Source organism: Suricata suricatta, chromosome 3, assembly GCF_006229205.1.
Source record: "Suricata suricatta isolate VVHF042 chromosome 3, meerkat_22Aug2017_6uvM2_HiC, whole genome shotgun sequence".
Classification (NCBI taxonomy): domain Eukaryota; kingdom Metazoa; phylum Chordata; class Mammalia; order Carnivora; family Herpestidae; genus Suricata; species Suricata suricatta.
Window position 1 is genome coordinate 26,663,433 of NC_043702.1, and position 27,573 is coordinate 26,691,005.

At 39.3% G+C, this 27,573-nt stretch overlaps 1 protein-coding gene across 2 annotated transcripts in view; it reads right to left on the bottom strand.

Moving 5' to 3' along the window:
- PTH2R (parathyroid hormone 2 receptor) overlaps positions 1 to 27,564 on the bottom strand; it is an 83,565-nt gene extending 56,001 nt beyond the window's left edge. For both annotated transcript variants that reach the window (XM_029932932.1, XM_029932931.1), the window contains exon 1: positions 27,487 to 27,564. In XM_029932932.1, the coding sequence (XP_029788792.1) occupies positions 27,487 to 27,561 (75 nt within the window). In that variant the 5' untranslated portion in view covers positions 27,562 to 27,564. The remainder of the gene's footprint in view (positions 1 to 27,486) is intronic.
- Between the last annotated feature and the right edge of the window lie 9 nt (positions 27,565 to 27,573).

Consider the following 27,573-nt stretch of genomic DNA (forward strand, 5'->3'; position numbering starts at 1 on the left):
CAAATACTCATAACTGTTTGTTCAGACCACCCGTGCTTGGACTACCTGAATCTGATGCATATATAAAATGTAGAATTTTATGCTGCATATCAGACTCAGTGAGCCAGGATTTATTTCTGGAGGCGGTAGACTGGTAATCCTCATGTTTCCCAGGAACCCTCTTGTGCTTCTTGCACTAACTTTAATGGGTTTGAGAACCACCATACTTGAAGGTACAAGATAATGGTGAAGATCATTCTATTAGTCAAGTTTCAATCAGAGAAGCAGAACTATAAGAGATTAAGATAGATTATAGAGATGCAAAAAGTACTTGCTACAAGGATTTGACTAAATGGCTATGGGAGGTGGTTGAACAGTCTCCAGAAGGTTTTATTGTTGTTTTTGGTTTTGGTTTTGGTTTTTGGGTCTGACACTGGAGCTAGAAATCTGCAGGTCAGGCAATCAAAAAGAGAAGATGAGTGTAAAGAGAGGGAGAGTAGAAACAACCCGGAACCATGAGCATGAGCTAGAAACCGTGCGGACACACTAGAATGCATGGGAATTCTCGGGGCCTCCAGCCTTCATGTTGCAGGTATCCCGCAGAAACTGGCATTCTTAGTCATGGAAACTTAGTCCAGGAATCAGAGAGGTTCAGGAAGGACCCAGGAAAAGATGAAGCTGCTGCAGGATTGGCTGCTATCGCTCCCCAGTGAGAAAAGCCAATAGAGAAGCAACAATGTGTGTGAGACACGAAAGCACTTGCCTTGACCTCTGAGTGTAAAACACAAAATGGCTGCCTCACTTCTGCCCTCCAGCACTCATGAAAACGTCTTGTGTGTCACCCTAACCAGAAACATAAAGGGAATGGGGATTCCGGGAAATGCAGTTTAATACAGCACAGCTGACACATTACAAAGCCACTGAAATCTGTCATCTTGGCACCTAAACATATCTCTTTAAACCACAATTAACTTCCAGAAAACTCGATAACCAAGTAACACTCCCTCTAACACAATACAATTCATTTGGTACCAAGAATGATTCCAGCAGAACAGGATATAAGGAGCAAAAAAAAATCTGTGTTTGTCATCTCTAGCTTGTAACAAATTGGCCCAAAACTCTGTGGCTTACAACAAACATTAATGATCTCCCAGCTTCGGAGAAGCTTTGCTAGGTGGTTCTGGATTCAGTCTCTTATGAGATTTCAGCCAAGACTTCAGCTACAGATGTGGTCACCTAGACTCGACTGGGACTAGAGGATACACTTCCAAGGTGGTCTACTCACACAGCTATTGGCAGAGGGCCTAAGCTCCACAACGACTGATGAGAGGAGCCATCACCTCCTCCCACGGCTCTCTACGGGTGCCTAAGTGTCTTTACAACATGACAATTGGCTCCCCACAGGTGAGTGATCCCAGAGAGAAATCCGTGCCTTTTATGATCTCATCTCAGATGTCACTCATGGTCATGCCCATCATATTTCATTAGCTAAATAGCAAGCCATCAAGTCTCATTCAGGGGAAGAGGAATTAATCGGTACCTTTTAAAGGGAGATAGCAAAAAAAATTATAAATAAATCTTTTCCACAATTTTCTGCAGGTGGCCATCTATTTTCCAGAATACTGAATATTGTGGTTTTTGTAAATTTATTAACAATAATAGGATTCAGAACTTTGTATTTTTGTTTTCTTGTAGGGCCTTAGAAATTCTTATTTATTTATTTATTTATTTATTTATTTATTTAAATCCAAGTTAATCAACATGCAGTGTTGCTAAAGGCCAGCTCCGGCTGGTCCAGGGCTCCCTGAAGGGGTAGCGGAGGACGAGAACAATGAAAAGACACTCACGCAGTTTCTTAATTGGTCCAGCCTGACATCATCTTATCCTATCTCCTGTCTCCTGTATCTTCAGGTTTGGGGCCTTTATTTATAGACTTATGACATCAAAAGGTGGAGTTTTTACAAATAATTCTCAGTGATAAAGATGCTTTGAAAAGGGCGCAGAAACAAGTTTTACAGAGGCATTTCTTCAGAACTATTCTAATTACAGTGAGGTAACATACACATCATAGAATAACAGGATATTCTCAGTGAAAAGCAGATAACATACACATTTGTTTGAACCGGTAGTAAATCTTACAACTAAGAAGATAGCAGGATGTTTTCAGTGAGAAGCAGATAGCAAACACATTTTATAACAATGATGCTAAAATTCAGTCATAGACAGGGCTAGGAGGCATTCTATTTGGCTCACAAGAGGAAGAATACATTTGTGATGGTTAGTAAGGAAACCTTTTGTCAACCTTGTTCTTTGATGTTGAAGGTGTTAGCGCCATAGCGCCACAGACCAGCCGGCCTTTGCATAGGAGTTTAAGTTGTAATTACTCTTACCTATTCTCACAGTGGGCACCAAATTAGCATATGTATGTGCAGTAACTTGTGCCTGGCTCTTGTTTGTTTCTATTTCCTAAGTTAGGCTTTCTCTTCGGGCCAGGGTAAACATTGTCTTTTAACCCCCTTCATTTTCCTGTCTTAAGTTCTTGAAGCTCAATAGAAGAGCCTTTTGACAAACATCTGCAGTGCTTTGTTTAACTTCCTCTTCACAGAAGTGGGAATATGCTTCTTCCCATAAGGTTTCTGGGGAATATGGGTCTGATTTGGAACATTGAGAGGCCTAATCAATAGCAACAGGCTTAATTTTACATGAGCAATCATTAACAGGAGAGATGCCAGCTGTGGCAGGAGCCATGCTACGTCTACCATTTCCTCACTGTGACCGTGTCATCCAGCAAGGCTGGTGCGGCTCCCAGCACAGTGTTGTATTGGCTTTCTGAGTAGAACCTGAAAGTGATTCATGACTTACATATGACACCTGGTGCTCATCCCAGCAAGTGGCCTCCTTAATGCCCGTCACCCATTTGGCCCACCTCCCCACCTTTCTCCCCTCCAGCAACCCTCAGCTTGTTCTCTGTCTTTAAAAGTCTCTTATGGGGGCACCTGGGCATCTGGGTGGCTCAGTTGGTTAGATGTCTGGCTTCAGCTCAGGTCATGATCTCATGGTTCATGGGTTCAAGCCCTGCATTAGGCTCTGTGCTGACAGCTAGCTCAAAACCCGGATCCTGTTTCAGATTCTGTGTCTCCCTCTCTCTCTGACCCTCCCCTGCTTGTGCTGTCTCTCTGTCTCTCAAAATTAAAAAACAGAAAAGAAAAAAAAAAATTTTAAGAGTCTCTTATGGTTTGCCTCCCTCTCTGTCTTTATCTTATTTTTCCTTCCCTTCCCCTATGTTCATCTGTTTTGTTTCTCAAATTCCACATATGAGTGAAATCATATGATTATTTGTCTTTGTCTGACTGACTTATTTCGCTTAGCATAATACACTCTAGTTCCATTCATATTGTTGTCAATGGCAAGATTTCATTCTTTTTCATCTCTGAGTAGTATTCCATTTTGTGTGTGTGTGTGTGTGTGTGTATACACACATACACAACAGAATATTATATATATACACAATGGAAAACTACTATATATATACATCTTCTTTATCCATTCATCTGAAATCAAATGACATTTTAAAAAACCCTATCAATTTATCTAAGTGACAAATTCCCAATTTTATAATCCTTTGCAAACCCCAAATCTTTAATTTTTGGTTGTAAATACCTATTCTCTAAAATCATTCCTTAAGGAAATAAGAAAAACAAATCTTTTTATGTTTTGCCATAAGACATTATGGACAACATTAGAAATAGAAAGATGTTTGCATTATTCGTCATAAAAACACTTAGAGATTACTGATAATTATGATTTTAAATAACACGAAATGACAGACTGGCAGGTTAACTTGAAATGGAGAATACAGAAAAAATATCTATCATAAGAACTAGTGTCAGCATCAAAAAAAAATCTTACTTCTGAAAACTATGAGTTTATTATTTCCTAACATATTTACAATACAAAGAGTTGCTCAATGGATCATCTGGTATATGGTTTTAGAGATTTCTGGATAATATTCATAGTTCTATTCTCACATTTATTTTAATGTATTTATGAAATGAGAGAATAAACAAAAACTATTTTTTTGGATTAGAATACATATCATAATTTAGTAATCAAGCAAACACAATGCAGATCCTGAGTTTAAAGTAGCTACACTAAAAATGAGCCATAAAATCTCAGTTATCCAAAAGGGAGAATGAAATGAAAGCCAATGAGTCATCTAAGTGAACACAGTAGGAAAATTAACTTCTTCCCATTCATTCCCCAGAAATAGCCAGACATCATTCACATTTTGGTTTGCTTTATTCTCTCGCTGGGTTGTTTGGTTTTGTCCAATCCAATCATTTTCTTTTACTTCAATCCTAGAAAACTCTGGGTAAGTTGTAACCAACATTCAGAACTACAAATTTGATTCAGAGAAATTTGACTTCAGTTATCAAACATGAACATTGTAAATCACCCCTTGTACATTTTTATTTGAACAAATATAATTTTTGTTTTCTTTCATACAGATTTAGCCTTTTTATTGGGATAATCTTTTCAGGAACATAAGCATCATATAAACTATAGCTTCTATAGATATTTCGCTCTACACATGTGGCCAATTTAACCAGGAACAATTTTGATTTGAATGTGCTAATTCATGATCTTTTAAATTGCCCATTAGTCATTCCAACTGAGGATAAGGAAATATTTAACATCTTTTATATCACTTTCTCTTCCTCCTTAGTTATAGACACAAGTGTTCTTCACCTTAGAGACACAGTAAAATCATAGTGTATTTAAAACAAAAGAGGAGTTTTCATGTTCAATGTCTATTACTCCGAAAGCAACAACTGCATCCAAAACAAAATGGCACATTTAGTAAAACAAGATGTTAGTAATTTTTCCTGGGCAAGCGATCATTTACAATTTGAAATAAAACATTGTATTTTACTGGAAGTACTTAAAAGTTGTTATTACAGATACTGACTGGTTGTAGTCAGAATATGCAAATCTTCATTATTTCAATATTCACATTTTATCCGTCTTTAAGTAAACATGAACCCATAAACTAGATGCTTTTGAAAAGAAGCATTCTGGAAAGTCCACTTCTGGCATGATGGAGTAGATATACTTTTCTCTATTTCTTTCAGTAAGTACAACTAAAAACCCTGGACATTATATATATAAAATGAACATAAGATAATTCTGAAATGCAAAGAGCAGAAAGAAGACCAGCTAAACACCTCAGATCCCAAAGAACAACACAGGGGTGAAGTCTCTGGGTTTTCTTTTTGCCTTATGTATTTGGGACTTGGAGGTGAGAAGCTGGTGACTTTGAAACACCAAGAGACACTGACCAAAAAAAAAAAAAAAAAAAAAGGCCTCCAGAAAACCATGCTCTCTGTACCAAAAAAGGAAAGGGAGAGCCTGACTAGGCAGAAAATTCTTACACAATAATACCCAACCTAAGCCAAACATCACAAGAAAAAACCTGCAGTTTCTATCCTGACACTTCAAAGGCCAAGTGGAGCACCTAGCCTTTCCCCTAGGCGGGATGTAAGGAGGTGACCCTACACTCTCTCCAGAGTAGTCTCAGAGCAAAGTAGACAGCCAGGACATTCACCCACACAGCTCTGTAACAAGCCCCCTCGCTCCTGTGGTGTCACTGGGGAGCGGGGACTTTCACCCCCTGCTGGCATAACAAGGTATCCCTCCATCCCCACTCTGGGGTGCTTCAGGAAAGACCAAGTAGCTGGTCAGTCAGTCTGCAATGAGGCAACCCCACTGTGGTATCAGTGAAGACCACATGGGTCATGCCACTCACATCCCCACTCATCAGTAATAAGGAGCTCCCCACCTTGGGTGCCAACAGCAACTGGCTGGGGAACCTGAACTTCTACTGACACCCTCATTTCCCCAACTGTTTTAATACCAGACAAAGTAGACTTCAGGGGCACCTGGGTGGTTCAGTTGGTTAAGCGTCTGGCTTCGGCTCAGGTCATGATCTCACGGTTCATGGGTTCAAGCCCCGCATCGGGCTCTGTGCTGACAGCTCAGGGCCTGGAGCCTGCTTTGGATTCTGTGTCTCCCTCTCTCCCTGACCCTCCCCCGCTCACACTGCCTCTGTCTCTCAAAAATAAATTTAAAAAAATAATAATAAGTAAATAAAGTAGACTTCAGAGCAAACAAACTTGCCAGAGACCCAGAGGGACATTGTATGAGGACAAAAGTGTTCTTCTACCAAGAAAACACAGCTATCTTAACAGTGCACGCACCAAAAAATATATGAAGCAAAAATTGATAGAATTGAAAGAAGAAATAAACAAATCCACAATTATCCTTGAAAACTTCAATACTCCTTTCTCTATTGATAGAACAACTAGATAGTAAAGCAACAAAGAGATAAAAGATCTCAACAATGCCATCAACCAAGAGGATCTAGTAGACCTTTCTAAAACACTTCACTGACAAGGCAGAATACACAATGTTTCCAAGTGTTCTCAGAATGTATATCAAGGCAGACCACATCCCCTGCCATAAAACAGATCTCAACAAGTTTAGAAGAACTGAAATCATACAGAGTATGTTCTCAGACCACAATGGGATCAAACGAGAAATCAAAAACAGCAAATAACAGGAAAATCTCCAAATACTTGGAAACTAAACAACACACTTCTAAATAATCCATGGGTCAAAAAGGAAGGCTTGGGGGAAATCGAAACAATACACTGAACCAAATGAAAATGAAAACACAAAATATCCAAATGCTAAAGCAACACTGAGAGAAATTCACAGCACGGAATACCTACACTGCGGAAGAAGTCTCATATCAATAACACAATGTTCCCCTCAAGAATCTGGAAAAAGGAGGGCAAATTAACAACACAACAAGTAGAAAGAAAGCCATAAGAAAGATAAAAACAGAAACCAATAAAATTAAAATTAAAAAACACACAGTAGAGAATGTCAATAAAACAAAGAGCTAGGTCTTTGAAAAGATGATACAATTGACAAACTTCCAGTAGGTGAAAGAGAGAGGATGCAAAGTAAATTATGGAAATGGAGAAAGGATTAGTGGTTGCCCCAGGGCTAGGACAGGGAGGAGATGTGAGGGAGGCTATAGAAATGGCAACAAAGGATCCTTTTCAGAAGGAATATATCTGTATGTTCACTGGATCAACGTCAATATGCTGCCTGTGATGTTACTTACTATAATTTTGTAAGATGTTACTGTAAGGACGCAGGTCTGAATCAAACTGACTCCATGACAGGCTTCAAGTTTCCCTTCTGACCTTGGAGGTTTAGGTGTCAGGTTTCTCAGAATTATTAGACAATAAATGGGCACACATTGCCCAAGGCAGGAGGGGCCACCCTTGTAACACCTAATCAGGAAAGACCAGCTAACACCCTTAATATTTTCTAAGGGCAGGCCTAAAGAAAGTTACTGCCAATAATGATAGGCAACAGTGATTGGGTCATTGTGCCTGTGTCACAATTTCCTGTAACTCCCCCTTCCCAAACTTATAAAAGCCCTATCCTGCCTTTGTTCGGGGCTCTCCACATGGATCCACTGCACTGGTGAGGTCTGTGAGCCCGAGCTTATAAGCCCGTAATAATAAAGCCCTTTACTTTTGCATGCGTGACTCAGTCTCCCTGGCGGTCTCTGGTTTTTGGGGACAATATGGAAATCCTGGGCATAACATTACCACTGGGAGAAACGGAGTAGAGGGTACAGGGTTCTCTCTGTATTATTTCTTACAACTGCATATGAATCTACAATTATCTCAATAAGCTAATATTTTAAAAAAGATTCCACCTAACTTGAAAAAACACAATATTTTTTTTCTTTCGTAGTTTATTGTCAGGTTGGTTTCCATATAACACCCAGTGCTCTTCCCCACAAGTGCCCTCCTCCATGACCATCAGGCCCCTTCCCCTTTCCCCCTCTCCCATCAGCCCTCAGTTTGTTTTCAGTATTCAGGAGTCTCTCATGGTTTGCCTCCCTCCCTCTCCTTAACTATTTTTCCCCCTTCCCCTCCCCATGGTCCTCTGTTAAGATTCTCCTGTTACACTTATGAGTAAAAACATATGGTATCGGTCCTTCTCTGCCTGACTTATTTCACTTAGCATGACAATACAATATTTTAAAATATTGCCTCATTTTGATAAATGAAGATTTGTCACAAGAGGTTGTAAAAAACAAAGGTAAATAAGACATGTTAAAATATGATGATTTTATAATTTTGCAAAAATATCTCCTTTATAAAATGAAGTTTCCTTAATGTATTTAATGCCTTCTTAGGAAGCTATTGTACTATTAATATACCAAATTTGACTCTAATTTGGAAAGGATTGAAAGAATGTTTAAAGAGAATGAATTCCTTTAGACATTCTACTTTCCATAGTCCAAAAGAAAGGTGAACTGGTCTATAATAAAAAATTTTGCTTGGAATTCAGGATTTGTCATATAGTATTGTATTGATGGGCCAAATAATAAATCAGTTATATTAACTTTCTACTCCATGTTTTCACACAGGCCTCAAAAGTGTTCATATAGACCTGTTAATATTTTATTTTACCTTCTTAAATACTGATTTCACTCCCAAGAGTGTGTTTCTTTTGAGAGTAGGCAAAGTTTTTATATTGTGAAGTGAGTTGGAGAATGAAACATGTTTTTAATTATTTTGAATTTATTGTCTGTAATATTGGGTTCAAACAGAAAAGGAATCTGTTACAATAAAACGATAGCTTTAGGGAAAATATTACTGAACCAACCACCTTTAATTAAAACACCAACTATGAAATTGTTTCCCCATTTGTCCTTTTTAAATTCAAAGTAAAACAAGTTATATGGATAAAATACACAGCATAAACACTCTCACACACATGTACGCACACACACCCCACACCACAACATAAGGGTCCATATTTCTCAAGATTTTTGTTTATTTATTTAGAGAGAGGGAGTGTGAGACTGAGTATAAGCAGGGGCGGGGCAGAGAGAGAGAGAGAAAGAGAGAGAGAGAGAGAGAGAGAGAGAGTGAGGATCCCAAGCAGTCTCCACACTGTCAGCACAGAGTCCAATGCAGGGCTGGATCTCACACCATGAGATCATGACCTGAGCCAAGATCAAGAGTCAGAGGCTTTATCAACTGAGTCACCCAGGCGCCCTTCAAGATTTTTAATTCTTTCACAAACTGACCTCTAACTCAGAACTGAATCTATGGTCCAATGCATTTTGCACACTAGGCAATAAGCTGTAAAACGTCCCATGATCTGTTCATGAAGGAAGCAAACTAAAAACACTTAAAGAATATGATGTATCTAGGGACACCTGGGCGCTCAGTCAGTTAGTGTCATGGCTCAGGTCATGAGCTCACAGTTTGTGGAATGAGCACCAGATCTGGCTCTGGGCTGACAGCAAGGAGCCTACTTGGGATTCTCTCTCCCTCTCTTTCTGCCCCTCCCCCACTCTCTCATGCTGTCTCTCTCTCTTTCTAAGTAAATAAATAAACATGAAAAAGAATATAATGTTTCTATCTGTGATGTGCCTGAAAATCAGTGAAGATGGCAGCACTAGGAGTGTGACCACATAGAACTGTCATTTCCCACACGTGTCATTCATCCTTCCTCTTTCATTTTAGCCACACAAATTTACTAGGTATTTGTAGAGTCGAACTGCTACTTAAAAAAAGGAAAGTTAATTTTTTAAATCATCTAATGATTATAAAGAACAGATCAACGGTTGCTAGGTCTTAGGGGAGGGCGGGACAAGGGAGGAGAGGGAAGAGGTTGTGGCTAGAGAAGGGATTCGGTGTTGAAACTGTTCTGTGTTTTAACCACAGTGGTGGGTCTCACGTATCCGCTTACGTGTGATAAAACTGTGAAAAACATCCCCTCTCACACACACATACCCAAATACATACATATAAAACCAGTGATGACTGAATGAAAGAGGTAGATTCCATCAATATCAAGTTCCTGCTTGGGTTATTGTACTATAGTTATGAAAGACATCACCACTGGGAGAAACTGGGTGAAAGGTATAGAGTGTCCCTATATTATTTCTTACACTCCATGTGAATCTCCAATTTTCTCAAAATAGCTTTCTAATTCATATAATAAAGTTTTTAGTGAATTGTATTTAGTTTATTAATGATTATAACCATGACAGAGAAAGACCAACTATATTTTAAATTAAACACAACAAGGGGTGCCTGGGTAACTCAGTTGGTTAAGCGTCCAGCTTCAGCTCAGGTCATGATCTCACAGGTTCACGGGTTCGAGCCCCGAGTCGAGCTCTGTGCTGACAGCTCAGAGGCTGGGGCCTGCTTCGGATTCTGTGTCTCCCTCTCTCTCTCTGACCCTCCCCTGCTCATGCTGTCTCCCTCTCTCTCTCAAAAATAAATTTTAAAAAATATCTTTAAAAACTAAAATAAAATAAAAATAAATTAAATACAACGTAATTAATTTGAGCTAAATTAAATTCAAATATATTAAGACTATTTGGCAAGGAATGTAAGTGCAAAGGAAACTGTGCATTAGGTAGCTCCCATAATTTATAGGTTTCTATAAATATGAAAGGTTCCCTAGATTCTCAAAGAAAACCAATTAGTACTGAGAATTTTTAAATTCCCAGACATTACCAGATCGCCCAAGAAGAGACTGTCAATTCTTACTCATCAACTAATTTAAAATAACTCCCTTGACAATTAAATGAAGTAACTGTGTCTCTTCCTCAAAAATACTTTACTTATTTTACAAAAACTTGCCATCAAAACACAGATCCAAAGTTAGCCAAGGTAAGAACGATGCACACAGGATGAGGCAGGTTTGTGCAACATTCCATCCTCAAGTCAAAAGCCCCATTTTCAAATCTCAGCAAAGTTGGCTCAAGATATGTAGTTATTTAAAAACCGAATTAGCAGGTGCCTCGTTAGCACAGTAGGTAGCGCGTCAGTCTCATAAAAACCTAATTAGCTAATAAGTACACCTAAAATGGCTTTCAAAATAAAATAAAATAAGAAATTGAGAAGTTTTCTATGAATTCAAAGCTGAACATTTGCTTTAAATGAGGTCTCTGCAATTATGGAGATACACATTGAAATCATGTATTTGAAATCAACACAGGCAGACTTCACTTTATTGCACTTCTCAGCTACTTCACTTTTTTTTTCTTTTTTTTTTACAAATTAAATGTTTGTGGGGAGGGGAGGGGAGGGGAGGAGAGGACAGGAGAGGAGAGGAGAGGAGAGGAAGAAAGAAAGAAAGAGGAAGGAAGGAAGGGAGGGAGGGAGGGAGGGAGGGAGGGAGGAAGGAAGGAAGGAAGGAAGGAAGGAAGGAAGGGAGAAAAAGAAAGAAACAAAGAGAAAGAAGAGAGAAAGAAAGAAAGAAAGAAAGAAAGAAAGAAAGAAAGAAAGAAAGAAAAGAAAAGAAAAGAAAAGAAAAGAAAAGAAAAGAAAAGAAAAGAAAAGAAAAGAAAAGAAAGGAAGGAAGGAAGGAAGGGAAAGAAAGGAAGGAAGGGAAAGAAAGGAAGAAAGAAAGAAGAAAGAAAGAGAGTGAGATGATGGATGTGTTATGATCATCTCACAAGGCATACATACATGAATTCATTATGTTGTACAGCTTTAAAAAATCACATCGTACAACTTAAAAATATATATAATGCAAAATAAACAAGCTACCGTTACCTAAAAAAACCAGTGCTGCCCTATTTGGGGACATAACAAATCATTAGGAAGACGGTCGTTTCCTTCAATCAGCTGGCAACCAGAATGTGAGACACACAAAACCAAGCTGCATGAGCCAACATTCCATCCATCTGCATCTACAGTGTCACCGCCCGAGGCAACACATCTGTCATGCAGCCTCACTGTGGATTCCGGGGAAGGAGTAGCAGCCAGGAAATGTAACGTGGTTGATATCCAGTGAGAATGAGAAAGCTAATTTTAAGCAAAAGCAATGAGATAAAATCACTATCAATAATACGGTCCACAAACTATTAAGATAAGTTTCACATAGTAGAAACTCTGTGTACTCATTAGCGATAACAATCATGCATGTATATTAAGAGAATAAAGGAAAGTTACTATGAGAGTTTGTAAATGAAACCAGCTTCTATGACCCCTCAAAAAATAAAAAGGGATGAATGTTGGAACTAAACTTTGGTTTCCCTGATCTCTGACATAAGGAGGTGACCACCTGTCACATAATAGCTAGCTTTATGGACTAAAGAGAGGAGGCAAGGAATGACTGTTCTTCTTGAATGAGTAACAGGGGGAAGGAGGAGGAGGGGGAGAAGGTAACATGTAATGAGGAATAATGAAGGGTTTCTAAATCGGGAAGAAGTGAGAATCCACACAGTCTTACTGGAGCTAAAGTAAAACTTAACCCAGTGGGGTGGAGGGAGGCAGGGGGAGCGGGAGAGAGCTATATTTGACGAGACGGTGTGAGATCCGTGTAGTCTGGGACACAAACAGTTGGACAGATGAAAGGAGAGACAGACAGAGGGGCCAAGAAGGCAGAGCAGCATGGAAGTCCTCGGCTGCTCTCACCCCTGAGATGCAGCCAGATCACACTAACCCCGTTTTGCATACCTAGGGAATTGCTCTGAGGATTAACACAAAAATCTGCATAACTTGAGCCACAGAACTTGTCAGGTACACCGTTTGGAGAGGTGAACTGGGGGAGAGGGAAGCCGCAGAGGGGAGGGAGCTGTTTTTGTGGAGAGAGGACAGAGAAAGGGGGAAGAGTATGGGAAAAGCACTCCCCACAAAACAGTGGAAAGGGAAAGAGAAAGAGTGGAAACACTCACAAGGGACTGAACAAGAAATCTTTCCCTGAAGCCATTGACAGGGAGAGAGGAGAGGGCTTCAATACCACAAGGGCTCTATAAACAGGGGAGCACACGGTCAGAAATTCCGGAGCTCAATACCGGGCGCTGCTCTGGTGGGGAGGAAGGGCGAACGCCCAGGAACAGGCAGCAAGGTCTGAGGGATCCATGGGCCATACAGGGAGAAGCAGTTCCCCTGCTTGGAAGGCATTTGGTAGAGGCCATGTGGCCTCCCCACAGGCAAAGGTCCCAGCAGACCCCGAACAGCTGGTATATGTTGCTGGTATTGGAACAAAGACGCAAGAGTGGGGTGAAATCTGGTGCCCGCTGTGTGCTGGGTGACTGCAAGAACTGTTTCTGGAGCAAGCCGGCATGTGGCCATAATCTCAGAACCTCTGCTGCAGTGCAGCCACACAAACAGCCTCTGGGACAAGCCAGCACCCAGCCATTGCCCAGCGACACCCTCCCTCAGAGTGTGGGAGCCAGTCCGAGCAGTAGGTTCTCTGAAGTGAGGGGTTTTGAAACACAGCCCCATCTGAGATAACAGTCGGGAGAGAGGTGCCACCTGGCAGGCTGACAGCTAGGATACAGATGAGACAGAAGCGGGGAGTGGACGGAAGCTTAAGACAAAGGAGGGGTGTTTGACTGAGGGTCAGTGAGAGCACAGAGCTCCTGTGCCAGAGACTAGGAAGCTGGGCAAAACCATTTTCACCTCTCCCATGTATGCACATAGACAGGCACTCACACCTCACCCATCCACCCCAGTAAGCTAAGCAGCACCACCTAGTGGATAATGGAGCCATTACGCCAAGCCCTGCACTGTGCCCTCCCAGTACGTGCCCTAGAGGACTATCATAAGTCTCTCCGCCTGCTTAGTGGATGGACTATAAAGTGATTCATAGCTTGAGTTCTTGGGGAAACTGGATGTAACCTTATTCAGGTTTCATTCTGCTCGCTGGTCCATCTATTTTTTTTTCTTTTTTCTCCTCTGTTTTCTTCTCCTTGGATAAAGAAAGAAAAAAATTCTTACTGTATTTTCCTTTTTTAAAAATAATTTTTGGGGGGCATCTGGGTGGCTCAGTTGGCTGAGTATCCAACCTCGCCTCAGGTCATGATCTCCTGGTTCATGAGTTCAAGCCCCACGTTGGGCTCTGTGCAGATTGCTCAGAGCCTGGAGTCTGCTTCAGGTTCTGTGTCTCCCTCTCTCTCTCTCTGCAACTCCCCGAGCTGTGCTGTCTCTCTCTTTCTCTCTCTCTCTCTCTCTCTCTCTCTCAGAATAACTAAAGAGTAAAAAAATTTTTAAGAATAGTCTTTTAAATTCCTTTTACTATGTTTTTTATTTTTTGTAATTTTTTATTGTCACTTTCTTCACTTCATTTTATTCTAGTTTATCATATTCATTTTTTAAATTTTTAAACTTTTTCTTACCTTGTTTTTTCTTTCCCTTTTTTCTCTATTCTATCAAGTTTCTTTTAACAAACAGATCAAAACACACCTAGGATCTAGCTTCCTTTATTTGACTTTTTTGTGTATTTTTTAATTTTTTAATTTTTATATTTTATTTTATTAATTCTTTTTCTTCTCCAAAATGACAAAACAAAGGAATTCACCCCAAAAGAAAGAACAGGAAGAAATGACAGCCAGGGACTTAATCAACACAAATATAAGCAAGATGTCTGAACTAGAATTTAGAACCAAGATAATAAGCTGGGGTGGAAAAAAGCATAGAATCCTTTTCTGTAGAGATAAAAGAAGTAAAATCCAGTCAGGACTAAATTAAAAATGCTATAACCAAGATGCAAGTGTGAATGGATGCCATGGCAGCAAAGATGGACAAAGCAGAACAGCAAATCAGTGATATAAAAGACAAAATTATGGAGATTAATGAAGCAGAATAAAAAGAGGGAAACTAAGGCAAAAGAGCACAGTACAAGAATTAGAGAACCCAATGACTTATTAAGAAGAAATAACATCTGAATCATAGGAGTCCCAGAAGATGAAGAGGATAAAAAGGGATAGAAGGTTTATGTGACCAAATCATAGTGGAAAATTTTGCTAATCTGGGACAAGACACAGACATTAAACTCCAGGAAGCACAGAGAGCTCCCACTAGATTCAGCAAAAACCAACCATCAACAAGGCATATCACAGTCAAATTTACAAAATACACAGACAAGGAAAGAATTATGAAAGCAGCAATGGAAAAAAAGTCCTTAACCTATAAGGGAAGACAGATGAGGTTCACATCAGACCTATTCACAGAAACTTGGCAGCCCAGAAAGGAGTGGCAGGATATATTCAACATGATGAATCAGAAAAATATGCAGCCAAGAATTCATTATCAAGAAAAAATCAAAATAGAAGGAGAGATAAAGAGTTTCCCAAACAAAAACTAAAGGAGTTCATGACCACTAAACCAGCCCTGCAAGAAATTTTAAAGGGTAACTCTCTGAGGGGAGGAAAGATGATACAAAACAAAAAAGACTGAAAGCAACAAAGACTAGAAAAGGCCAAAGAACATACCAGAAACTCCAACTCTACAAAAAACACAATGGCGTAAGTTTTTATCTTTCAGTACTCACCCTAAATGTCAATGAACTAAACACTCCAATCAACAGTCACAGGGTATCAAAATAGATAAGAAAACAAGATCCATCTATATGCTGTTTACAAACAACCCACTTTAGACCTAAAGACACCTTCAGATTGAAAGTAAGGAGATGGAGAACAATTATCATGCTAATGGTCTCCAAAAGAAAGCCAGAGTAGTCATACTTATATCAGACAATCTAGACTTTAAAATAAAGATTGTAACAAGAGATGAAGAAGGCATTATATCATAATTAAGGTGTCTATCCACCAAGAAGACCTAACAATTGTAAACATTTTCGCTCCAAATAAATATATAAATCAATTAATCACAAACATAAAGAAACTCATTGACAATAATACCATAATAGTAAGGGACTTCAACACCCCACTTATAGCAATGGACAAATAATCTAAGCAGAAAATCAACAAGGAAACAATGGCTTTCAATGACACACTGGACCAGATGGACTTAAAATATATAGTCAGAATATTTCATCCTAAAGCAGCAGAATATATTCTTCTCAAGTGCACATGGAACATTTTCCAGAATAGACACAAATCATCCCTCAACAAATACAAAAAGATTGAGATCATACCATGCATATTTTCAGAACACAACATTGTGAAACTTGAAATCAACCACAAGAAAAAAATTGGAAAGACCACAATTACTTGGAGATAAAAGGACATCCTACTAATAATGAGTGGGTTAACCAAGAAGTTATGGAGGAAATTAAAAAGTACATGGAAGCCAATGAAAGTGATAACACCACACCCCAAAACCTCTGGGATGCAGCAAAGGCAGTCATAAGAGGGAAGTAAATAGCAAACCAGGCCTTTCTAAAGAAGGAAGAATGGCCTCAGATACACAACCTAACCTTACACCCTAAAGAGCTGGAAAAAGAACAGCAAATAAAGCACTAAGCAGAAGACAAGAAATAATAAAGATTAGAGGAAAAATCAATATCAAAAACAAAACAAAACAAAACAATAGAACAGATCAATGAAACCAGGAGTTGGTTCTTTGAAAGAATTAACAAAATTGATAAGCCCTTAACCAGATTAATCAAAAAGAAGGAAAAGACCCAAATAAATAAAATCAAGAAAGAAAGAGGAGAGATCACAACCAACACTGCAGAAATATAAATAGTAATAAAAGAATATTGTAAGCAATCATATGCCAATAAATTGGGCAATCTGGAAGAAATGGACAAATTCCTAGAAACATATAACCTACCAAAACTGAAACAGGAAGAAATAGAAAATTTGAACAGACCCATAACCAGGAAAGAAATTGAACTAGTAATCAAAAATCTCCCAAAAAACAAGAGTGCAGGGCCAGATGACTTTCCAGGGAAATTCTACCAAATATTAAAAGAAGAGTTAACCCCTTTTCTTTCACAGCTGTTCCAAAACATAGAAATGAAAGGAAAACTTCCAAACTCATTCTATGAGGCCAGCATTACCGTGATTCCAAAAATGAGACAAAGACCCCACTAAAAAGGAGAACTAGAGACCAATTTTCCAGATGAACATGGATGCAAAAATTCTCAATAAAACACCAGCCAACTGGATCCAATAGTACATTAAAAGAATTATTCACCACTATCAAGTCAGATTTATTCCTGGGATGCAGGGCTGGTTTGATATTGGCCAATCAAGCAGTGTAATTCATCCCATTAATAAAAGAAAGAATAAGAACTGCATGGTCCTCTAAACAGATGCAGAGAAAGCCTTTGACAAAATACAGCCTCATTTCTTGATAAAAACCCTCAAGAAAGTAGGGATTGAAGGATCATACCTCAACATTATAAAAGCTATATAAAAAAGACCCACTACTCATATTCTCAATTGGGAAAAACTGAGAGCTTTCCCTTTAAGGTCAGGAAAACAACAGGATGTCCACTCTCACCACTGTTATTCAACATAGTGTTGGAAGTACTAGCCTCAGACAACACAAAGGAATAAAAGTCATCCAAATCAGCAAGGGGGAGTCAAAGTTTCACTCTTCACAGACAACATAATACTCTATGTGTAAAACCCAAAAGCCTCCACCAAAAAAAACCTACTAGAACTGATCCAGGAATTCAGCAACGTTACAGGATATAAAATCAATGGACAGAAATTGGTTGCATTTCTATACATCAATAATAAAGCAGGAGAAAGAGAAATCAAGGAATCAATCCCATTTAAAACTGAATCCAAAACCATAAAATACCTAGGAATAAACCTAACCAAAGAGGTGAAAAATCTATACACTGAAAACTTAGAAACTTTGTGAAATAAATTGAAAAAGACACATAAAAATGGAAAAACATACGATGCTCATGGACTCGAAGAACAAATATTGTTAAAATGTTGATACTATGCAAAAAAAATTGACATATTCAATGCAATCCCTATCAAAATAACACCAGCATTCTTCACAGAGCTGGAACAAACAATCCTAAAACTTTTAAGGAACCAGAAAAGACCCCGAATAGCCAAAGCAATCCTGAAAAGGAAAAACCAACGCTGTAGGTATCACAATCCCATACTTCAAGGTATATTACAAAGCTATAATCATCAAGGTAGTATGGTACTGGCACAAAAACACACTTAGGTCAATGGAACAGAAAAGGAAACCCAGAAATGGACACACAAACATATGCCCAACTAATCTTTGACAAAGCAGGAAAGAATATCCAATGGAATAAAGACAGTCTCTTCAGCAAATGGTGGTGGGAAAACTTGACAGTAACATGCAGAATAATGAACCTGGACCACTTTCTTACACCATGCACAAAAATAAACTTAAAATAGATGAAAGACCTAAATGTTAGGCAGTAAGCCATCAAAATCCCAGAGGAGAAAGCAGGCAACCACCTCTTTGACCTTGGCCACAGCAACTGCTTACTCTACATGTCTTTGGAGGCAAGGGAAACAAAAGCAACAATGAACTATTGGGACTTCATCAAGATAAAAAGCTTCTGAAAAATGAAGAAAACAACAACAGTAAAATGCAACTAACGTAATGGGAGAAGACATTTGCTAATGATGTATTGAATAAAGGGTTAGTATCCAAATCTATAAAGAACTTCTCAAACTCAATATCCAAAAAACAAATAATCCAGTGAAGAACCCTGAGATGACCATCCTGAGATCTCAACACTGCCATCAAGACCTGAGCCAAGATCAAGAGCTGGACATTCAACTGACTGAACCACCCAGGCACTCCATGACTTACTTGTTTTAAAACTGGAAGTTTGTTCTTTTGACAACCTTCACTCATTTTGCCATTTGGGGTTTTTTGTTTGTTTGTTGGGTAAGGTATTTTGTTCTTTTAACAGCTTTATTGAAATACAAAGAACTGCATATATTTAAAGGGTATGATTCAATGGGTTTGGACATATACAAACACTTATCATACCATCACCGAAATCAAAGCAATAGGTGTCACCAACATCTTCCAAAGTGTCCTTGTGATTCTTGTTTGTTTTTGTTTCTTGTGATAAGAAGAGTTAACATGAGATCTACCCTCTTAAACTTTGAAGTGCACAACACCATCTTGCTCACTACAAGCACTATATTGTCCTGTAGACCTTTAGAACTTGGTCACCTTGCATAGCTGAAACTTAAATAGAAAGTTGTTGTTCAATGGGTAAGGTATTCTTTGATTTCCCATTTCTGTATAATTAAAGCATAAACCTTGCCACAAAGTTGGTGAGGAATGAAATGTATGTTGGAAAGGCAATAATAATGTTTCTTATGGTCACAGAAAAGACTTCAGCTAGTTGTCTACTCACTTGCCACTACTCACTGTTCTGGTTTTGCAGCGAGGATTGTTGAGTATATTTCTTCTACAAGTATTTACCGAGACCTTTCATGGACAAGACACTATTTACAGACACAGTGGCAGAAGATAGATATAAAAGAAACCCAAGCCATGGATCTGGCCCTCAGGTAGGTCAGGAGCTACAGTGTGGCTCTTGGACACTTACTACCCAATTAGCATGAGTGGTAAAATAATGTGATAGACCCACAAACAAAATACCATTACTGATACATGACCAATCTGCTGAGAAACAGAAGTATATTACATTTTGTGGATTGATTATAAAAGGCATTTTTAAAACCATGGGAAAGTCACATGTGTCCACCTATGTTTTCTTCTGGCTTTTAGATATCTCTAACTTCAATTAATCAACATGAAAATTGTGCTTACATTCACTTACATGACTACCCAAAAGCTTCTGGATGTCATGTCTTACTGATTTTATTCACCTAGGAAATACATGTTCAGAGAAGAATTTCCACCTTGGGCTCATTATATGCGTGAGTGCCTTTCTGAAGGTAGATTCTCCTGTAGTGTGGGCAGAACATGCAAGCTTGACATGTCTCATGCCCACAAAATCGGTTTAAGTGCATAAACATAATCTTTGCTCTCAGAAAGTGTATTTTCAAAAATAAATTTTTTTCACATAGAAAACAAGGCTAGCCTGATTATATAAGGAAAGTGACAAGTAGTATAAATTATTCTTATTTAGGAAATTGCAACCCGTTTGTAATATGATGTAAATGAAAGGCAGAAGTTTACCTTAATGACACACAGAATTCCTTCTAATCTAGTCACATGAAGAGAATTAAGCAATAATTTTGTTTGTTTGCTAGGTTTTTAAATATGTTATCAATATGTATCTTATTTTTTAATTTTGTTTTAAAGTTTATTTATTTATTTTGAGAAAGATAGAGTGCACCAGCATGAGAGAGGCAGAGAGAGAAGGAAAGAGAGAGAGAAACCCACATAATTCCGCCCCAATGCAGGGCTCGAACCATGAACCATAAGATCATAACCTGAGCCAAAGTTAAGAGTCAAACCCTTAACCAAATGAGCCACACAGGGGTTCCCAATATGTATCTTATTATTAACAAGAGTATTTGACTTATTTGCTAATTCAAGCAGCAATATGTAATAATACCTCTCTACCTACGATCATGCAAACACTTACCAATATTCAATGAGTATCTATTAGGTACCATATACTGTAGAAAGAATCACTTCATTCCCTCATGTAGTCCACTATCTGTGACAGAACATCAAAACAACTAATATGACATATTTTTAAAGAAATAGCATTATCATCTATGACTTTAAAACAAAAACCATGAATGATGTCATTCAGAACTTTCTACATGAGCCTTACATTTAACAAGTCAATAAAATTACCACTGATGAGCATGAACAAATATCATACTTGATAAATCTTTAGAAGTCTCATTGAAATGATAATAATAAACAAGATAGGATGCCTATAATAATTACTACCATTCAGTATTACATTGGGAGTTCTAATGCAAAAAGACAAAAGATAAAAGGAAGTAACAGATACAGTTCTTTGAGAAAATTGTTTCTGCTCCAGAATAAACTTGGGAAGTATGAATCGACAGCTTAAAAGAATAATTTCTCTATACCAGCAGTAGTTAATTAGAAAATATAATCAAGATGATGATGATGATGACAATGATGGCAGTGAGAATGAGCAAACTCCATGGCATGCACTACATTAAATGCTTCTCCTGAGGTTTTCATGGTGCATAACCCACACACTGACTCAATGAATTTGGCATTAGCTCATTTCCATTTTTCAAATGAAGAAACTGAGTTTTTGAGATGTTAAGTAATAGCTAGAGAGTAGGAAACATAGATTCCAAATTCAGTTCTGATATCAAAGTCCATAATCTTAACCATTTTGTATACTTCTGTCCCCCTCCAGAACGCTATGATTTGCTTTCTTTGAGCCTCTATAAAATTCCATCAGCCAATGGAATAACTGTGAGGCTCAACACTGAGCCGCTTGTTTATCACTTATTAGGACGAGAGAGCTCTGGAAACAGTGAACTCTATTAGAGACCAACAGCACTTTTCTCTCCATCTCCATGAGCAGAAAGATGCAGGTTCTGTGACATCACTTGTACCGAGGACAGTTACTTCTGTCCCTCACAACAGACTGATTAATTTTAAAATTAAAACTGGAGTAAATGCCTAGAGACTTCAGTTCCAAGTGGGATCAAAGAGGACGAGTTTTCTTAAAATGAAAGAAATACAAATGATCTTATTCAAACATGGATGCTACCCAAGGGCACCATGCTAACTGTCACAGGGTGTTCCCAACTATTTATTAGCCCCTTGTCCCCTGTGAGTTTACAGTTGAGGGGTAATCTCACAAAAAAACCTACCTGCATACCCTCTTTTAAGCCAGTTAGCAAGCCCTTTTAATTTCACTATACTCTCATTGAGAGTATCATTCACACCCTATAAAGTGCTAATGCTAAATCCAGAGCTTTTTTGAAACTTTATAATCCAATATCCAACCATCTACTAAATAGCTCAGGCACCTCACACTCAGTTTATCCAAAAATTTCACTCATAATATCTGCCCCAATCCATTCTTCCTTCACCTGAATGTACCTTCTATTTCTTGAATCCCTCTGCCTTCTTGAATCTCCAATTCTATGAAGACACACCAGTGTTATCAGAATGGCTACAACTTCCTTCTGATTAGTTGCTCTGTCTTCAGAATGATTTCTTTGAAGGGGAAGACAGATATTAATCAAGTACTCAGATTAATAAGTACTCAGAAGATAATTTGTTAATAAATTAATAAATACCATGAATTAAATGTCCAATTGCTGTCAGAATGTAATTGGGTTCTGAAGGAGAAACTATAAGGAATAGAAGGAACAGTGTTGGAGGCAGACAATAACCTTGAAAAAGTCACACACACACACACACACACACACACACACACACACACATTTAAAAGCCTCAGTGGCTCCCAATCATGTTTAGAAATAATCTCAATCTGGGGCGCCTCAGTGGCTCAGTTAGTTAAGCATTCAACTCGATTTTGGCTCGAGTCATGATCTTGCAGTTTGTGATACCGAGCCCCATGTCTGGCTCCACACTGACAGCGTGGAGCCTGCTTGGAATTCTCTCTCTCTCTGACCCTCCCCAACTAGTGCTCGTGTTCTCTCTCTCTCTCTCTCTCTCAAAAAAAAATTAACAAAAAGAAAGAACCTCAATCTAATAATCATCCAATAAAAAGCCCTTTACCAATCTACTTATAGAAAAGATCTGGCATTTTCATTATTAGACACCTTAAGTCTTTTTCTTTTTTTAAATGTTTATTTTTTTAAGACACAGAGAGAGAGAGAGAAAGAGAGAGAGAGAATGTGCAGCATGCACAGGTGATTGGCAGAGAGAGAGAGGGAGACGGAGAATCCCAGGCAGGCTCTGGGGCGTGGGGCTCAGTCTCACTGTGCCCCTGTGCCATCTGCTTCATGGTCATGTGCTCACTGTGTGATCCTGACCTGAGCAGAAATCAAGAGTTTGTTACTTAACTGACTGAGCCACCCAGGAGCCCCTGTTTGCATACTTTTCAATTCAATATTTTTATATCCCATGAGATAAACACCTTTATTGCCCATCATTTTAGAACGGAGGAAATGAAAACTCAAAAGGATTGCCTAAAGTCATACTGCTATTAAAAGATTTAGAGTAGCTCAGGGAGAAGGCAAAAACCACAGAAGAAAGGAAGAACATGGATTCTATTACATGACAAAACCAACTGAAGCTCAAGACAGGAAAATAAATGGAATGTGTGAATATAGGGGGAGGATGTTATTTTTATTCACAATGAATTGAGGCAGTACAAAGACATAAACCTTCTCTGTGCATTGGCAGGAAAAGGCCATATCTAGCTCCCTCCCGTCTTGTAGCTTCTAGGCTGCCAGGGCTGAGATTCTACCCACAGTTAGTGCAGCCACAGAGAAGTCCACTGTCAAAGGGCTACAGGGCTTCCCTATGACTGGAAAACAATGAAACCATCCTGGCTGTCAACAGGACAGAAGGAGAACCAACCAACCCCTGGATCTCTAACTACAGTAGTGCTGATGGAAATAAGCACAACGCAGACATAATCCAGGCAAGTTTCAGCTTGACCTTGCTAAGAACAGTCCCTTAGCTTTTACCATCTTGGAGAGGCTGCCTATGTCCTCACTCAGTCCTCCTTCTCAAATCCACCAGCGATGGCTTGCTGGTAGTTCCATCTGTTATCACCACAATCTCCAACTGACACAGAGATTGAGATACAGGCGGTAGACTTACTTGTTTTATTTATTTACTGATCTATGCCCTTTTATCTCTATACCCCTCTCCTACTTCTCTACCTTCTCAAATGCAACCACTTGCGTGAACAGACATATACACATATATCTTTTATCTTGATGTTTATACAATATATATTTCTGTTTCCTGTGCTTGTCCTTAAATGCACATAAATGGTATTATGTCACCTATCTCATTGTTTATATGCCATATCTTACCATGTTTGAAAGGATCGTGGGGTGCCTGGGTGGCTCAGTTGGTTAAGAGTCCAACTTCGGCTCAGGTCATGATCTCGCAATTTGTGAGTTCAAGCCCCATGTCAGGCTCTGTGATGTCAGCTCAGAGCCTGGAGCCTGTCTTTGGATTCTGTGTCTCCCTCTCTCTCTGACCCTCCCCTGCTCATGCTGTCTCTCTCTGTCTCTCAAAAATAAATAAAAAACATTAAAAAGATGTTTTAAAAGAAAGGATCTCATACATGCTGTTTTGTGTACCTTGAATCTACTGCTTCTTATTATGTTAGAATCTACTATCCATTATGAACATCCAGCTGACCCCAACACCACAGATTTATTGCAATAACCACTATGGACTTGTGTGAGAAATTCCTCGGGATATACACACAGGGGTGGATATTGTTGGGACAGAGGGTATGCACAGACATAATTTAGCTAAGCAGGGCCAAACTGGTCTCCACAAGGATAGCAGCAATCTGTGGAAAGTGGGAGTGGGGGGGGTTCAGAGTAGAAGCCAGGGTCTAACTCATAACAACTCTACTTGTTAGCTGTGTGACTTGAGAATATTACCTACCATATCTTAGCTGCATTTTCTCACTTACGAAATGGATAACTATAGTGCCTATCTCATCAAATGACTCTGAGAATCAAATGACATAATAATAGATTAAAATGCTCCGCCCAGTACATGGTACTTGGTAGGTAAATAAATATTATCACTGATTATAATCCCCGACCCCAATTAAGAGATTTCTGATTCCCCAGTAGACTCTGAATCTTCACACTGGAAGGTTAGTATAGTTTATCCTTCTCAATGAACCAAATAAGAGTAGAGAGATCAAGTTTGAGTGGTATCTGTCCAAACCTAGTACTCTATAGAATGTATATACTTCCATAATCAATGTGTCATCATCTTCTGGGAATTTTCTCCAGTTGCAGTGACGGATTTGGACTCACTTCCCTGCCCATACACTGTCAGAGCCACACTGGTCTGCAGCCGTGCAGCCTGGAGAAGGTGACTGAATCACGTGGAGTGAGCTCACTCTCGAGCCCAGCAAAACCAACGCTGTCCCTTGATAATTTGTAAAAAGGCAGACACTGAGACAGTTGTTCAAGAAAGAACCAACCATTTGCCCGTAAGGAGTATGGCTGCCGACAGCCTCCAACTGCAGTACTTTCACACGATCTGGAGCCAAGTGTACAGTTACACACACACCCTGAGCTGGTAAGTAAGCAACAGTGGGAGTACGAGGACCTGGCCACTCTATCGCCGCATGGGACTCCTCTGCTGGGCAGCCTCTACCCCTGAGGTCTGCGGGAGGTTGACCCAGACGCTGGCAGACTTGCATCCTGGTCTGAGGCTCTCCGTGTCCGATCCCACTTCCTCACTCTTTTCGCTTTCAGAGGCAGTACCCCTTGCCAAAATATCTCTGATTTAATACTAATTCCATCTCAGATTCTGTGTCCACAAAGACTCACTGACACGGTAAACAGAACACTACACATATTTATACAGTGCTCCCATTGCCACGTGATAACCCGCCTTTAGGAAAGGCGTTACTGGCACTGTAATGACACCTGATGCCTGAATGCTTGGGTTTTGAACTGTGCATTGAGGCAAAGGCTGCAACCTCACCAACCAAAAACCACAGAGATCTTTGAAAACAATTGACAGATACTAGTCTATAATATCTATTTTGTGATGTGATCCGTTGTTTATTGAATATTAAACATTTATTCTACACAAGCTATTCTGCATTGATGCATTCCCTTCATTGTTCTATCAATATTATTTTCTAAATTCAATAATAAACATATTAGCTCGAATGAAGATGAAGAAACTGAGTATCAGAGAAGGTGTCAGTGTGCCAATGTAAATCACTCTATTTTCACTTTCAGATTTTGTTTAACCTTCAGATTTTGCTTAAAGGGCCAAAAACGTAGTATGTTATCACAAACTGTCATTTCATACAATTCATAATTTGTAAACATAAACTGAAGTCTATTTAAAGCAATGTGTCTTAACCATGGCTGACTTAGCCTCCCAAGGGACATGTGGCAACATCTAGAGACATTTTTGGTTGTCACAACTAGGCAGGTCGGGGGCTGCTACCAGCATCTAGTGGGGAGAATAGGGGTGCTGCTAAATACCCCACAATGTACAAGACAGTCCTCACAGTAAGGAATTATATGGCCCAAGATGTAGTTTTAAATTATTTTTTAAAAAGCATCCAAATGTCCTGATTGTTTCATTGAAAGCTAAAAGTAAAGGGAATTCTGCCCACAATCCCATAGTGACCTTTTTTTTGGTTGTGCTAATCAATATCTCCCCACTCCCTTAGAAAAAGCAGTCTAGAACACTGAATAAAACAAATGGTTAGAGTTCATCTGTCCCTTCTACAAGGAAGCAATATTTTTAAGCATAATATTCATATTTTATAAGATAGAAATGCAGGAAGTACAGTAGAGATCACCAGAGTTCCATAAGTGTCACCAAATCTTAGGATGTCTTTTTTCCCACCATTTGCTCACATTCCTTCTGTTACCTTTGTGAAATTTTCTGGTTTGAGAATATGCTACTATTGCTAATGGTATAAGTCAAGGTATAACACACATATTGTTCGACTTTTTAACATAACTAGTTTGCATTAAACATCCGGGTGATGCTAGGTAAAGCCCAGTATTTAGCAGGACACTATTCCCTTTACTTTATGTGGTTATGCGGTTTAAAAAAAAATTTTTTTTAATGCACTGTTAGGATAATTGACATTTAAACTGGTCATCTGAATGCCAAAAGCATAGTAGTAAGTTGGGACAGTATGCCTTGATTTTCTCATGGTTAAAGAATATAAAACAAAAAAACTAACCAAAAAAAACCCAAAAACCCACAAAAAAAAAAAAAACAAAAAAAAAAACCCCTTGGTGCTCCATTTGACGGTCAAACTGCGCCCCCTGCTGAAAAGAAGATAGAAATAAGTAACGTTGATACAGCTTAAATTCACAGGGCTCTCCTACAGCATTTCACCCACCACGACACGCAACTCCTTACGGTTCAACCGAAAAGCTGAGTTGTAAACCCTACATTTTAGTTGACTCTAAAACTGTGAGGTTAAATTGTAATTTGCGCATTTTAGAGGTTCCATTCTCAATGATCACCCAGAAAATCTCTAAACAGTATTAGCAATACGAAATGACAACTATCGCTTATCCTTAACACTAACAAACTGAGCCTTATTTAACACTGTATTTGTTTTCTATCTAGTCTCTTTGCATTAATGATACGTGATTCTCTACCAGGGAAACCCGGGATTCTTTCAGTCAGTACTTATTATCCATCCTAGAAGTTCAAGTTCTCTAAAGTGATGGTAAATTGCCAGCAGACAAAAATAATTTGGATTAATTAAACGAAAACCAAGGAGTGTATGGGCAAGAAAAGTTCCTTCACCTCCCATCCTCGCTTCCTGATCCACAACCCGTTGTAAACATCCCTTCACTTTGGAGACGTCAAGACGCTGGTCTGAATAGTACCCACCCCAGGGCACTCACCTAAAGCAATTCCTTGCACCTCCACTAAATGCCTGTCAAACCTCTTGGATTTGGATGGGGCGAGGGGGGGGTGCCTGGACGTGCTGGCACGAGCCCGCGCGCGCCCCGGTCTCCGTCTCCCGAACGCCGGGTCCGGAGGCTGCGGGGAGCGGGCGCCGCGGGGCCCCAGCCCTTACCTGGGCTCCGGCGAGAAGGCAGCCGCCGAGCAGCAGCCACCCCCAGACGCGGGGCGAGGCTCCCGGCCCGGCCATGCCCCGACCAGC